At 32.5% G+C, this 16,024-nt stretch overlaps 2 protein-coding genes across 2 annotated transcripts in view; both read right to left on the bottom strand.

Moving 5' to 3' along the window:
* The window catches only part of LOC113392148 (zinc finger protein 175-like), a 479,450-nt gene that overhangs the window by 26,409 nt on the left and 437,017 nt on the right, over window positions 1-16,024 (bottom strand). The window lies entirely within an intron of this gene.
* Window positions 3,853-13,984, bottom strand: LOC113400617 (uncharacterized). Its single transcript, XM_064220177.1, has 2 exons — window positions 13,799-13,984; window positions 3,853-6,971 (listed from the first exon to the last, which is right to left on the bottom strand). Exon 2 carries the CDS (start codon window positions 6,962-6,964, stop codon window positions 5,723-5,725), a length of 1,242 nt encoding a protein of 413 aa, XP_064076247.1. The 5' UTR covers window positions 6,965-6,971; window positions 13,799-13,984; the 3' UTR covers window positions 3,853-5,722.

Here is a 16,024-nt window from a genome sequence, read left to right as displayed (position 1 = left end):
AGGTAAAAGTGTAAGTATGTTATCGTTATAGATTCTTTTTTTTTTTACTACTGGTCACACCGCATATATTATGATGGTCCAAGTTGACAACACTACCATACTTAAAGAGTAATTCCCATATATTATCGACCAACTAGTATAACCCAACAATTCAGAAATTTTGGCTTTTGATTACCACCAAGAAAGTAGTAAATAGATATTTCATTCTACAATTCTGCTACAAAAGTAGTTTCTACCACATTATTTTTTTATAAATATTTTATATAAGCCAAAACGATAAGATAAAATAAATATTTGATTTATTTGTTCGCGTACTACTTTTTACACCGTTGTTATTGTTCCTTGCGTATCGTTCGTTTCGTTAAACGTGCCTTTGTGTTATTTCTGTTTACCGTTTGTGGATTTATGATGGAACAGTATGTTTTAAAACGTAGAATTCGTTTTTTTATTAAAGTACTAACAAAAAGAACGAGGAACAAGGTAAAAGGTAATTAAATAATTATTGTATTTCATATACCGTACAAAAAAGAAGACCTCTGGCTGTATTGTAATGACACTAACACAAGTCCACTCCATCCTCAAATTTCAAGGTGAAATCTTAAAGTTAACCTATTTGGTTTTTTTGTACGCTTTTAACGGTTGATGAAATAAATATTGTTCTTAGGTGAACGTTTCTTACAAAAGTTGTAGGCCGTAAAAATATACTAATATTTTTTTGTTAATTTATACTTTATTGTCCTTTGTTGAGTCTTGTCCGTATTCATTTCTAGACCTGGTGAGAGAGAAGCCCTCCAAAGTAGCGTGAACATTTGGAAATATGTTAGAATTGGTTTCAAGTTCTGTTTAGAGTCGGACCGACATGGTGGCGTTTACAAGACGATTTTTTAACACATTGATATACCGGTAGTCGATTTGAAATTTTTGAAAAGACTTCGCACGGCCCACATTTGATTCGATCGAATCAAAAGCTTTCGCTTAGTCCACGAAAGCTAAGCATAATGGCTGGTTGTACCCAGAGCCGTCTCAAGCTATGCTGGGGCCCTTGGGCTCCCTTGAATTTGAGGCCATTTTAAAACGGTGCGGTAATTTTCGTAAATTCGTAGGAATCTGATTGGTTGTTCAATCTTATGGCTATAGTACCTATATCTATTTCTATCATGAAGAGCACGTCTATAGCTTTTTACTTTAAATATCGACTATAGTCACTAGCCTTTTGATAAATACGTTAGTTATTTCTTACAAATATGACAATTTCGAAAATATAATTTTAGAAACCAGAAACAGTAATTCTTAAAAAAAAACAAATTTGTTATCCGCTATTTATTGAATTATTTTTAAAAATAAAAAATAAATTATCTAACAAGGCAAAAACGAAACATAGAGGAACAGAATCTACCTACAGCCTAACGCTAACGTAATAAATAAATACGACCGATGTATACGCGACGGAGGCCCGGATCTAATTGGGCGCCCGGCGGTCTACCTGCTCTTTTTATAAGCAGTTATGAGGGTAGTCGTGTCATCGTTGGGATAATTGCTGATAATAATGATAAAAATGGAACATTCCTTTGTACCACGAGCTGGGGTGTGCGTTTACGTCAGAGATGATATCTGCTCTCGACGCCTCGGCAGCCTTGAAGGCCTGAATTGGATTACCAGTTTTTTGGCAGATCGGAGCATCAAAGTCGTTGTCGACGGTGCATGCTCCGACTTAAAATTCGTCAATGCTTGTGTTCCACAAGGCTGCGTTCTATCACCCACTCTATTTCTTCTTCATGTCAATGACTTGTTGCAAATCAGTTATATTCACTGCTATGCAGACGATAGCACCGTAGACACCTCATACACCGGCCGTGTATGAGGTGTACAATATTTCTCCGGAAAACGTCGAAGAAAACCGGAACAAACTTGTGTCTGAAATCGAGTCTTCGTTAAACAAAGTCTCGAACTGGGCCCGGCTAAACCTAGTCCATTTCAACCCCAAAAAGAGGCAAGTTTGCGCGTTAACTGCTAAAAAAACACCATTTGTCGTATCTCCACGTTTCGAGAACATTCCCTTAGCCGCCACAGCTAGTATCGGAATACTTGGCGTCGATGTTTCAAGCCTCGTTCAGTTCCGCGGTCAATTGGAAGGCAAAGCCAAATTGGCATCAAAAAAGCTCGGTGTGCTCAGCAAGGCAAGACAGTATTTCACGTCGGCCCATCGTCTAAGACTATACAAGGCGCAAATTCGGCCTCACGTGGAATACTGCTCTCACCTCTGGGCGGGTGCTCCCCAGTACCAGCTCCTTCCATTCGACCGTATCCAACATAGAGCGGCTCGAATTATCGGCGATCAAGCCCTTTCCGATCTGCTTGATCCTTTGGCTTTGCGTAGAGATGTTGGATCGCTCTGCATCTTCTACAGAATTTATCACGGGGAATGTTCCGATGAATTGTTCGGAGTAATCCCGGCTGTTGAATTTCACCTTCGGACATCTCGCCAAAATTCAAAATATCACCCACACCACCTAGATGTCCGAAAATCCACAACAGCGCGATTTTGAAGACATCTTCTGCCTCGCACAACCACTCTGTGGAACCAGCTTTCGCCGGCGGTTTTTCCGAACCGATACGACTTGGGAACCTTCAAGAAAAGAGCGTACTCTTTCCTGAAAGGCCGGCAACGCACCTGCAAGCCCCCCGATGTTGCAGATGGCCATCGGCGGTGGTAGTCACTTTCCATCAGGTGAGCCTCCTGATCGTTTGCCACCTCTAACATAAAAAAAAGAAAAAAAAACCATCAAACAAACTCACGAATTTAAAATATTAGTTAGAATAAAATACAGAAAAACTAAAAAAAAATTTTAAGTTTTACGAATGCCCGATGATCTAAATTGTTTTTTAACCTATGCGCCGCTACGACATAAATTAGTAAAATGATCTTAGCTAGAATAAAGGGTCATATTATTGCGATAAAATAATAACAAAACATACAGTAATTAAAAATATATTTCATAGTCACAATAATAATAATCTTTGTCATGATAGTTTAAAAACACAAATATTCCATTTTCGAATACAAACAATTTCCCATAATAATTTATATGAAGAATTAAGTATAATATAATATGTAGTAACTTATTTAAAAATGTAAATGTTTTACATAAATATTTAATTTAAAAAAAATCACCAATATATTTTCAATCAGCCTTCTCAATGTTGATATTTCAACATAAAGTTCCACTGACTCGTCTATTTGGGTAGCAGTGTCGCTGTCGCCAAATTAAGTGTTACCATTTAAATAAATTTACTAATAATTTTGTACAGTTTAATGTAAAGTTTTATGATTGAGCTCTAATATATTCTACACTATAAACAATTTGTCTAGCTCAATAGTAGATACATAATTTACTAATATAAATAAAAAGTATAAATATTTACTTAAGTATAAAAAATATTTATTCATATTTTATAATACATAGTAGGTATGATCGTTAAAAGGATGATTCCCAGAAATACTGCCTAATATTTTTTCACGATAGTAATTTTGGTCAAGACAATAAAAGTCTCCCAGATCTAACTAAAGTGGCAACAGTGGAATGACAATTCAAAACGGCGTATCCTCTAGATCTCCATTTGTAACAGATAAATCGTTGGCACTATACCTTGTACATACGCGCACTTAACATTCAATAAATTTCTTCTGGGCCATTGGTAACATTAAGTGTCACTCAAGGTTTAATATTAGGTCCATTTTAATTTTAAATATACATAAGTGATTTCATTTTCAGTGTTAAGAAATGTTTCATTGTTTGACAATGTGTATCTTTATACTATTAAAAGTTAAAAATATATATAATAGAAAATTTACTTCAATATTTTAACTGAAATAATCAGTCGTTTATCAAAATTCTAATCAACAAAAATTGGACGCAACATGCTTTCTCTTTCGGACGAGTGAAATTAAATAAACTTAAATTGGCATTTCGTAGGACTTAACAGCTGTTAAGCTCCACCTCGCAACGGTCTCCGTACGATTTAAAAGTGGAATGAAAGGCCCATTTTAATCCCCTAAAGATGTAAATTTGTTAACATTAGTCAGCCTGAAAATGTTATCAGATTAGAATATAATTTAAATTTAATTTTAAAGGGTATAAAACCTCAAATAATTAAAATACCGGCGTCACACATTAGGACCCGGTATTACTTGGTACTAGCCCATCTAGATAGGTACCTCCCACTCATCACACATTCTACGGCCAAACAGCAATACTTAATGTTGTGCCGGTTCGAAGGGTTAACCAGTTTGAGCCAGTGATGTCAGGCTTAGCTTCCAAGGTTGGTAACACATTGACGGTGTAAGAATTTGTTAATATTTCTTGCAACACCAACGTTTATGGGCGTTGGTAACGACTTACCATCAGACCGTTGCTCGTCCTCCTACTTATATAAAAAACTTCACACGAATGTATCTTCCTGCGAAGTTTAACGTCCTTGACTAACATATAACCCCGTTCTTTTATATTGCCTTATCCCGATATTTAATGTTCATCCAATGATGATACAAGGAAGACTAGTTAGATCACAAAGTTCTATTGTCAGTATAAAGATATAGATTGAACTTCTAACTGCTCCATAGAGTATAATATTTACTATACTATACATACAAATCGTCATAAGCCTCTAATGCTATTGGTATGTATAACCAACTCCACCCACACGAGTAAGTTATCTTATAATTGAAAAGCTCGATTAATTATATCACGATCGCCCGATTTACCAAGGTGGATAATTACAGTTTCTTCGGAATCTACATTCCGAACTGGTAGTAGCTGCACGATTAATACAATTCTTTAAAATGACGATACAAAATGCTTGAAAAAGCCTAGTTGGATTAATTTTAAAAATCTTATCGACACAATAAAACATAAGCAGTCAAAGGGTATATCAGCTATGATTTAATCAAGTTAGGTGTTCCCCAAGGTTCAGCCCTTTGCTCTTTAATATATACATATCATTTTTCGTGGATAAATAGGCTGAGATAGTCGATTATTTCTAAATTTAAAAGTAAACGATTTTGAAAAAAGTATATAACATAAGAATTGCAGATCATATCGCGTGGAGTACATACAAGTAAGCACTTTGTACATTGAATTGACGCAATATTAATGGCAGAGATCTTGAATAAATTATGACACATTTTTGGCGAAAAAAATGCGTTTTGAATGTCGAAGTTATTATAAGCTTGAAAGTAAAATTAAAGTGGAACAGTCTTGTTATATAAATAAAGATATATTAATTAAGAACTGTTGCTACCCCGAGAATCCCGCCTAGGAATTGGAGACACGAATAGGTAGGCCGACAGGCCGTCAGGGCGCCATGGTACCATGCGAAAGCAATCCCGTGGCGCCCACCGAAAAGACGGACAGTGTATTCCTGTGTACTAGGGCGCACTAGGCGTCCTGGCCACCGGCGAGTCCCACTTCACGTGGGGGAAAAGCGTAGTACGTTGTCCCAAAAAACTGTAAAGGTACTGGTGACTTAAAGGCATACATAATTTGCACATTAATTAATCTTTTGATAAAATATTAATAAGACTGGGGATTTATATATTTGATTATACATAGTTTATAACTTATCTAAGAAAACTTAAGCTTAATTGTGTTTCAACGTGAATCATCGAATCTGAAAAGGATTGATTACGTATGGAAATAAATGTATCTTACTTTATAACTCGTGTTTATCCATTAAAATTGAATTCCTGAAACGCTCTCCTTATTTTCAATGCCCTTAATCTCTCTCTATTACAATCTTCCATCAAAACTTCGGGCTGCAAAACCGGAATTTCGCCTTCAATTATCATTCTAGAACTATTGTTACCAGAACGTTTGTCCATTTGAAAATTACATTTATCTAATATCAATTTTCTTTTTATATTTTTCTTTGCGTCCAGTAACTTTTTCCTTTCACCCAAGCGTTCTATAATCTGTGGTAACACAACTGATTTCTCGTAAATATTCGGCCCTTTTGTAAATCCAACCTTTTCACTATCGTTCACAACTAAACGCCGTTTAATGAACGCTTTATTGTCTTTTTTTATTGTTTGCAAAATAGGTATTGCAACTCCATTTGAATTAGGAACAATTGGGGGTCTATTTTGATCGATTAAAATCGATTTAATATCCTTAGTGTATCTCGTTACTGAATCCGCTTGGAAAGGATTCCGTTTAGTTAGATTGCTTTGATTTTGTAAACTCTGTTTCATTTCCGATATATTATTAAAGATATGATCTTCGTAAAAGTGAAAATTATTATCTGCTGGCGGAGTTTTATTAAAATTCGTCGCTCGGTGTTGAGGATCTACATATTTAGAATTAACTTCGCAATTTTCTTTATTTATAATTTCATCGCGTTTAGATATTGCGATCGTTGCTAGCTTTTCAATTGGTTTCTGACATTCAATACTCAAAGTATTGATGTCCGCATCATCAATTGTATCTCCGGATAGTGTACCGTTTTCACATATAGGTTCTAGTTTCGGTAATCGCAAAGAAACTGCGCTATCGAAAATTTCATCGAAAGTTCTTGCTTTAGTATATTGCAACGTATCTTCAGTTTCGTCTAAATTAGATGAATTTAGTGATTCAAATTTAACATCACTTGCCGAAGTTTCCAGAAAATCGATGGAATTTTCCTTATCATTTTTCAAAACATGCTGAGGGCTCACGTATAAATTTTCGAACAGATCAACCAAAGTGAATTCCGTTTTCTTTACTTTGTCTAAATAAGAGCCGTTTAAGTTTAAATCTGTTTCAATATTATTTTCATCCGTTTTAATGTCGATTAGTGTACCAGTTACGACATTATTTCTATCAACTGTGTCAACTTTTATCGGCTCTAGAATATGGTAAGGATTGAAGTTTTTTAGGGCTGGATTACTTTTTTTTTCATCGTTTAATTCGTTAGAACTGACGCTCCACATTCTGCATCTGCAGTGATAATATAATTTATGTTAATCTTAATTTTGAACATTGAATATGTTCTTTATTAAAAATAGATAGTCTGGCAAATGGGCCACCTGATTCGAAGTCACCACCATGCATAGATTTAGGAACTGCGATAAATATTAAGGGGACTACATGAGCTAAATGCAAGTTTTATAATGCAAAAAAGTATATGATCCAATGCAGTAAACCAAATGAAAAAAATATATGATAATCTTCAGGATACATGCTAGTTATTTGCTATTTTGAAAACATGATGTAATTAATTTGGTACGATAGAAAAAAATCACAAAGTTACCTCTAAAAAAATCTTTTAATAAATAAAAACTATACTTATATACATTCAATAATTCTGGTTTTTTGTCAGATTATTCTACAAGCAATATATTACTTAACCTCTGCGTCACTTTTTTAATAACTTCAATAGATTTTTTTTAAATCAGATATTCTTATTTTCGAACAAAATTCGTACGCATGTGTGCGTAAACGCCGTGTACAGACATTGCCGGCCGAGGCCTGATGCTATATAGACGTGTCGATCTTTTCGTTACGAGCATCATTACGTTACGAAATATTTTTTTGTAATTTTAATTGTAAATTCATTGTTTCATGTTTTCTTATAATAAATATTATTCTTTCTTGTAGATAAATATATTAAGTTAAAATAATGTAGTAGTAATTAGGCATTTGTTTTTTATTATATTATTTGTCATAAATTTTAATTGTGTAAATATGGGAAATGAAGTGAAACGCGTGAGGAAAACTAAAACACGTTTATATAAATTAAGCGCCGAACATACATATGAACGATATTAAAAGGTAAGAGTATTTTTTTAGTAAACATATTTTTTTTTTATAAATTATGAATATTGAAAACGTCTATTAGAAAAAATGTGCAATCAGTTCGCATAGAATCAGATTTTTCGAACTGTTCTTCAAATATTATGATAGAGTATTTGGTGAAAGTAAGGATAAAATCAATTGAGAGTGACTACGTTCGATCCCCATGATCTCGAAGCAATTTGATATTTTTCATTAAAAGTACTATGGGGCATATTTAGTTACATATTTTTTAAATACATAATTTTATAATTAATAAAAATATAATTACTAACATATATTTATTTTTTACAGAATAAAGAAAGTCGAAAACAATAACACGGAAGCTATTTATATTGCGTAAGAGTTTAATTTTATCGATTTTGTTTATAATAGGAATTAAAGTTATGTATGAACTAATTTTAATAATAAAAAAAATGTAATTGTTGTGAACCAGAGAACTAGAATATTTAGAAGTGTCATTTGTACGTAATTCAAAAATTGTAATTTTTAGTAACGTCCGCCATATTAGATTGAAAATGGAAGCAATTCATGAATCGTGGATTGTCATCGAGACTAAATATGTGTGCCAACTTTCAGCTCCATAGCTTCAATGGAAGTAGGTGTAATATTGATTGCAAGATTTCAGGACATACGTACATACATTCATACATACAAGTGAAATTAAATAAAATATTTTAATAAAAAAATTAACACTAAATGTTTTTTTTTGTAGTACCAAATCCAAATATTTTAAGTTTAATTAAATCAGTTTTATTTTTTAATCATTTTCGAATAACAGTCCAAAGCGAAACAAATAATTCTAATATCCTATCTATTTTTATGAGATTTATAATTAAACCTAGTATGATTAACCTAGTTAACCAATGATTCAACCAAATCGACTTGACGACATTTTTTTCTTGTAAATATTTAGATGTTTTTGTTTTAATTGAATTTTTTTTTTTTCTTTGTGAACCGATATTAATAAAACGAACAAACACTACGCTATATGTTACCCCACGGTTACTACGCTACAGGTTTCGAACACTTACGATTTTATTATATAGATTATCAAACTTTTATAAAATATTAAAAATTGGTATGTTTTAATATTTAGTATAACAACTAATTGTGGTAGGTATAATAATATAAATAAAAGAAAAAAGGTTAAAACTAACAGTCTATTTTATTGTGTACAAAATATAAATAAAAATATTGTAAGTTTAATTGAATCAGTTTTTTTTATAATCATTCGTTAACTAACATCGAAAGAAATAAAAACAATTCTGTTGTCCTATCTATTTTTTATGAGATTTATGATTGATCTTACTTCGCTCGGTTTGGCGCCATCTATTAGAATATTTGGGCGTAACCTCGTTACCTCGCTTAACCCTTAGTTCACGGGCTTGCCGTTTTTGTCGATTTTGTAAGTGTGTGCGTGCGATTCTCAAGGGCACTTAGCTCTTGTAGTCCTCTTAACCATATTATCATTATCGCGTCACTAACCTGGGAAACTAAGATATAATGTCCCTTGTGCCTGTATTAACTGGCTAGTATTGTTGATGTGCGCTAAAATATGATAAGTGATTGGTACCCAGAAGGAATTGCACAGAGCTCTATCACCAAGTAAATCTAGTTTACGCGCCATTTTTATTACAGATAAAATCAAAACTAGAGGAGCGGTCTGTTGTATCTCGGTTGGATAAATACCGGATAAATCATAATTATGTAATTAATAACAGATATAATGAAATAAATAACAAAGTTTAACAGGGCCGGATCTACCATAAGGCTTTTTGAGGAACCTCTAAAATTATCAGTGTTTCTCTATTATATTATGCATGTGTTGTATTGTACATAAAAACCTTCCTCTTGAATCACTCATCTATTAAAAAAAACCGCATCAAAATCCGTTGCGTAGTGTTAAAGATCTAAGCATACACAGGGACAAACAGCGGGAAGCGACATTGTTTAATACTACCTACATATACATGAGCCGAGATGGCCCAGTGGTTAGAACGCGTGCATCTTAACCTATGATTTCGGGTCAAACCCAGGCAGGCACCACTGAATTTTCATGTGCTTAATTTGTGTTTATAATTCATCTCGTGCTCGGCGGTGAAGGAAAACATCGTGAGGAAACCTGCATGTGTCTAATTTCAACGAAATTCTGCCACATGTGTATTCCACCAACCCGCATTGGAGCAGCGTGGTGGAATATGCTCCATACCTTCTCCTCAACGGGAGAGGAGGCCTTAGCCCAGCAGTGGGAAATTTACAGGCTGATTATGTTTATTATTACATATACATATGTTGGTACTTCTAGGTATATTAGGTATACTTTCCTACAAAAAAGAAGAGTTTTGGAGCTTTTTTTCCATCACACTATTACATTGGTAAATTCAAATGTAGAAGATCTTCAACCGTTACGTGCATATTTCTTTTTTTTTTTTTTTGGTACCTCTGAACAAATCAATTATAAACAGAAATAAACTATTTTATATTACAAGTAAATTCGTGGTATTTTGCTTATTTGTTTTGGATGGTATTATAACGACTGTGTGTTTAATGTTTGATCAATCACTCTATGTTACAAAACATTACTTAGATAACAATAATGTTTGCCATTAACTAGAATTACGAACAAGTATTTATGTCACACAAAGTTGCTGAACGTCTATAAATAAAATTATTATTACTTTCAATAGTGAAGTTATCAATTTAAATGTCATATGTTTGATCTCATTTAATAAATAAAGAGAAATAGTAACTACTTAGTTTCTTGCCGGTTCGTCTCGGTAGAATCCACTTCGCAATTGGTAGTTTTACATTTAATTCAATAGTGTAACAAAAGTGCTGCTTCAATCTTGTAAACATTTCACGTGGTCATGATTTATACAGTATCTAGAGTAGGACTTAATTTTAATAATAATTATTTAATAAAATTAAAAAAGTGAGGTTATTGTTATTAGTACTAACGATTCAAAAGTACTTTTGTGATCCGACATGAATAGAGAATATTTTGATTTTTCATTTTAACAAAGGCAGCTTTGTTTCAAGTACGAATTATCGATAAACAATTGATAGTTATATACGTATATTCTGTATATAGGCACTAATAATTACGATTTATTTGTAACGTCTAGATAAAACTACTATACCAATATATGTTCATTAAATTTATACCAAAATATATAGCATGTTTGGAGGTTTTAATAAATAATATCATACATACATATATAAATTCTGTACATGTGTATGTAACTGAACTTCTAAACGATTTTGAAGATTTGTATGTGTGTGTAAGCTGATTTTGACCAGGTAGCATTGTAATGAAGAAGTAATTTAAATTTTTATTTCACCCAGACACAGTTGGTACGGGCAGCTAGTTAATATATAAATGGCTGCAGGTACCACTGCACATACGAAAAATCAGAAACATAAGAAACGAAGGGAGAAATTTTACATGATATAAAATTTAAATGGGACTGAACAGCGTCCTGTTTGGTCCCATTTAAACCCCCTCCCAAACAAAATAACATTTTTCCAAAACCATTCTTAAATGACTGACTTAATAAATATATATATTTAGCGTACAGAAGTGAAATAGATTAAAAAAAGACAAGAATATAAGTTACTTTAAACAATTTACTAACAAACCAAACAGTTCTAACTTCGAATGCATCTTAACATAAATAAATCTCCAAATCATACATATTGAAGTAAATTACTTACTCAGTTGAGCTTAAAAATCCAAATAAAACACAAATAACACTTTTAACAAATTACAAGTCGCGCCAATATTGACCTTACTGTCTGCGCCTAAAGTAATGACGGCTTGATACGGTTTCGCGCGCTTTTGTTTTATTTTTTTTATTTTATTAATTCCAGCCAATTTAGTTAAAGGAATCTCCTAAATATATATATACATAAAAAAAACAACTGAATCAATAAACTCCTTTTTTTTTAAAACAATTAAAAATAGCACCTAACTGTTATACAATAATAATATATTTCATAAAACTTTTGAATATAGAATGTAATATTTGCATAAGTAGCTGTGCTCCATGGGTTGCACCAGCATTCAATTTATATTTAATAATCCTGAAACCTAACAATAGTGACGGAAGTTAAACAACTGATAATGTTTCTACATAGTATATACAATGTGGAATTTACTCAAACAAGATTATGTAGTCACACTTTAGATTGAAAAAACCCCAACATGTACTGGCCTGGCATTTGGGCCATAATAGTAAGTAAGTGGTCACCGCTATCACATCGGCTATAGACATTTATATTGAAAGAAATATTAATCATTCGGATATGCCACCAAATTTGGGAACTAAGATTTTACATACCTTACATCTGCAGTTATCTTGCTCAGCCTTTAAACCATAACATACAATAATACCAAGTACTTTTGTTTAGCAGTTAAATATCTGTAGAGAGGGTTATATCTAGCCAGATGGAGTTGCACAAAGCCTCCCATCAATATAAACCACATGATTTTAATAATTAAATTATTATGTTTTAGCATGCTTTATATTAAACATTTAAAAAATTAAAACCAATACATGTTTATGTTAATGTTTTTTTAGTAATAATGGCAAGTAAATATTATTTTCAAACTCTGTTTTTAATAATTTATATGCAAAACAATAATATAAATTAATATTTCTATGATAATATGGGAACTTTTTCAATGGCAGAACCCAGAAACATGTAAATTGAAATTAAAATATAAACAATAACAATAAAGATATTAACAATTCCAATTACAAGTTCATATAAATATTACTAATTAATGGGTACATAAATGGTACATAATTCACCTCCTAATTATTTATTTTGTAAAATATTCATGTTTTTACTGAAGATAACAATATATATATTTTTTTATTTTATCTTGCGTGTACCTCAATAAAACTTATTTTATATAGCAAAGGAAAACTTCAAGCATCTTTATCAAATAATCATTGCGATAAATATCACTTAAGTATCTACTATCTGTCAAAAACAGATGAGTTATTACCTTTACATAGTATAAAACAAAGTCACTTTCTCTGTCCCTATGTCCCTTTGTACGCTTAAATCTTTAAAACTACGCAACGGATTTTGATGCGGTTTTTTTTAATAGATAGAGTGATTCGAGAGGAAGGTTTTTGTGTATAATACATAGACAATATAGTTAAATAACACTAATAATTTTAAAAGTTTCTAATGTGATGTCGTAAATTTATATTTTTTTTTACGCTTACATTGTAAACGCTGGCTGAACCCTACTAGATAGATCAAAATAATGTACTACAAAATTGTACACCTCAAAAATGACAATGTGAAATAGGGGTTGAACGTTCGTATGGAATTTTTTAAGTTAGAAACATGAAACTTTATTTTTGGGATACTGATTAAAAAGGAGTAGATACTTATTTAAGTGTTTCTGCATATTCTACCTCTACAGGGGTGATATAAGGGTTGAAAGTTTGTATAGAAGTCTGTTATTTTTAAGATAGAAACATGAAACTTTATTTTTGAGCTACTGATTAAAAATGAGTAGATACTTATTTTAGCGTTTCTTGATATTTTAGGCCTAAAGAGCAAAATAGTCGTGAACATTTCGTATTCAGGTTAGTGTGGAAGTCTGTCCTTTTGAAGTTAGAAGGTCGAAATTGTATTTTTGGGCTACCGGTTAAATATGAGTTGATTCGCATTTAAGCGTTTCTGGATATTCTACCCTAAGGGCTGAAATATACACCAATATACAAAGAGGTATTACATTAACGTAACATTTTAAGTTAATTTGTAAATATATTCATATTCTACGCGGGCAAATCCGCGGGTAGCAGCTAGTTAACTAATAAATCTTAAATATGTATATAATCATCGTAGTAGATTATTATATTGTTTAAAATAAATACGCGTATACATAATAATTGTACTGTTGTAATTTTTTTTTTTTTTGTAATATTTTATCATTGAAAACTTACCTAATTAAAAGAATAAAAAGTTTAAAAAGTGAATGCCACAGATCTAATTAAGCGATAAAAAATATACCAAACATTGAACCAACTTCTAATAACATTTTTAAACTCAAAAAACTACATATAAAACTTTTGAATCCAAAAAAAGTCCCTAGGAAAGAGGCTTATAACTGACAGAACCAATTGAACCATGGGGGTGACAGTGAAGTCCAAAAGATAGCAAAAAATATTTGTATGAAAACTAGCACCATCTAATATACAAGGCGTGTCGTCTAAGCCACATTAAAACGCTTAAATTACACTAGATGTCGCTACAGAGCCTGATCTTTAATTCTTTTTATTATTATTACATTTTAAATATCCAAATTGAGAAAATCAATATTAAAAAATTGTTAAATAATATCAAAGTCATTGTACAATTATACTATGAATAAATTTTGGACAATGTATAGTGCGAGGAACACACCATGATTTTAAGTAACATTATGGTTATTGCAGAAATGTAACTTATGGAATATACTTTTTAAGATATAGAGTGGCCATATTGTTGAAGAATTATAAAAACCAAATTCCGGTTGGGATGATCTAATGATTCTATAAGGATTGGAACCCCAAAAGACTAACTATAAGTTAAAACTACAGTAGGATTTTGCAGACCTTTCTTATAACAATATTTTTTTGTAATTAATTAAAAATACTTTGACATAACAAAAAAGACACCTCAACATAAAACAAAACAAACCAGGAGAGAAATTAATATAAATAAATATGATTTTCTGATTGGATGAACGTCTTCGATTATGACAGCGGAATAAGAGGAGGAGGAGCGGGGTGGACAGTGTGATGCGAAACAATACTTCCAACTTCCATATCACAGTCAGAATCAGAACTATTTTCTGGTGTATCATCGTCAGAGTTTTCATGAACGGTGATTACAAAACTAGCCATATAATTTTCCAACTCAGGTTTGTGTTTTCGGTACTCGTTTTCGCATTTGATGGCGTGGTCACATACTTTGGCCCAAACATCGGAACCAATCATATTAACCTTTTCCTGTACCAATTGTTTCACAGTAGTCATATTCATACTGATATTTCTTTTGGATACGTATCCCTTTATTTGAGATCATATGTTTTCAATCGGATTGAAATCAGGATGATATGGTGGCAATCTTAGTACGCTGTGTCCATATTCGTTCATAAGTTTATCTATAGAGTATTCTACAAAGTCTTGTTTGTACTTGCAAATAATTTCATATATTTCAAGTTTTGTTAATGACGGATCAATCGGAACGTTATGTTTGAATAGCCAATCAATCATGTCTTGCTTCCTGGTATTTGAATTAGGAGGTTTTTCTACGTACTTATTATGATATGCAGCATTATCTACTACTAGTACCGAACGTGGAGCTAAGTTTGGAATGAGTTGATTACGAAGCCATTTTTCATAGTTTTCATTGTTCATCGTGTTGTGATAGTCACCTGTTTTATCAGTAGACTGATACATTAACAATGCCCCAGGTATAAACCCCTTTCTACTACCAGCGTGCACTATTATAAGACGTTGTCCTTTAGAAATTAACTGTTTCACTCCGTTTTCTGACGAGTCAGCCCAGCTTTTACCTGCCAAATGTGAGGTATGGATGTATGTTTCATCCATATAAACAATCTCTCTCCCTTGCAATCTGTACTTTTTTATCGCGGCTAAAAACTTTACTCTTTTTAAACGAACATCATCTTTCTCGATAAGTAATTTTCTGTTGTTTTCAACTTTTTTATACCGAAATCCCATTTTCTAAGAATTTTTCTTAGCGAAAAGTCACATCCATGCGATGGATTTCCGATGTCATTTCCTTTGAAATTGGGATTTGGAATTTTGCTAAAACATCTGGTGTTGGTAGAATTAATGGCGGTGTTTGATTGAATGGGATTAGGCAGCCCGTTATTATTTTCAATATTGTCTTTGGGGGGTTGTAGTGGGCCCAGGCATCTTGATAGTGCCTTACACAACCTCCTGAAAACTCTAGTGAGTCATTTTTGCTTTTTGTTTGGTTTTCGGAGTCCTCTGTTGTTTCGTCCCCCCCTTTTTTATCGTTGAAGTTTTCGTAGTGTCTTCGATAACCAGGGACATTTTTCTCAGGGTGCTTTGCTTTTGGTGCAGGAAATGGCTTTTCTTGAAAAGAAGTAGATGCTTCAGGGGATTTTGGGCGAGTAGGGCGTTGAAGCTTGTTCT

The sequence above is a fragment of the Vanessa tameamea genome, chromosome 31 (assembly GCF_037043105.1).
Source record: "Vanessa tameamea isolate UH-Manoa-2023 chromosome 31, ilVanTame1 primary haplotype, whole genome shotgun sequence".
Taxonomy (NCBI): Eukaryota; Metazoa; Arthropoda; class Insecta; order Lepidoptera; family Nymphalidae; genus Vanessa; species Vanessa tameamea.
Note: the sequence above shows the minus strand (reverse complement) of the source record. Positions and strands in the feature narration are given on the sequence as shown.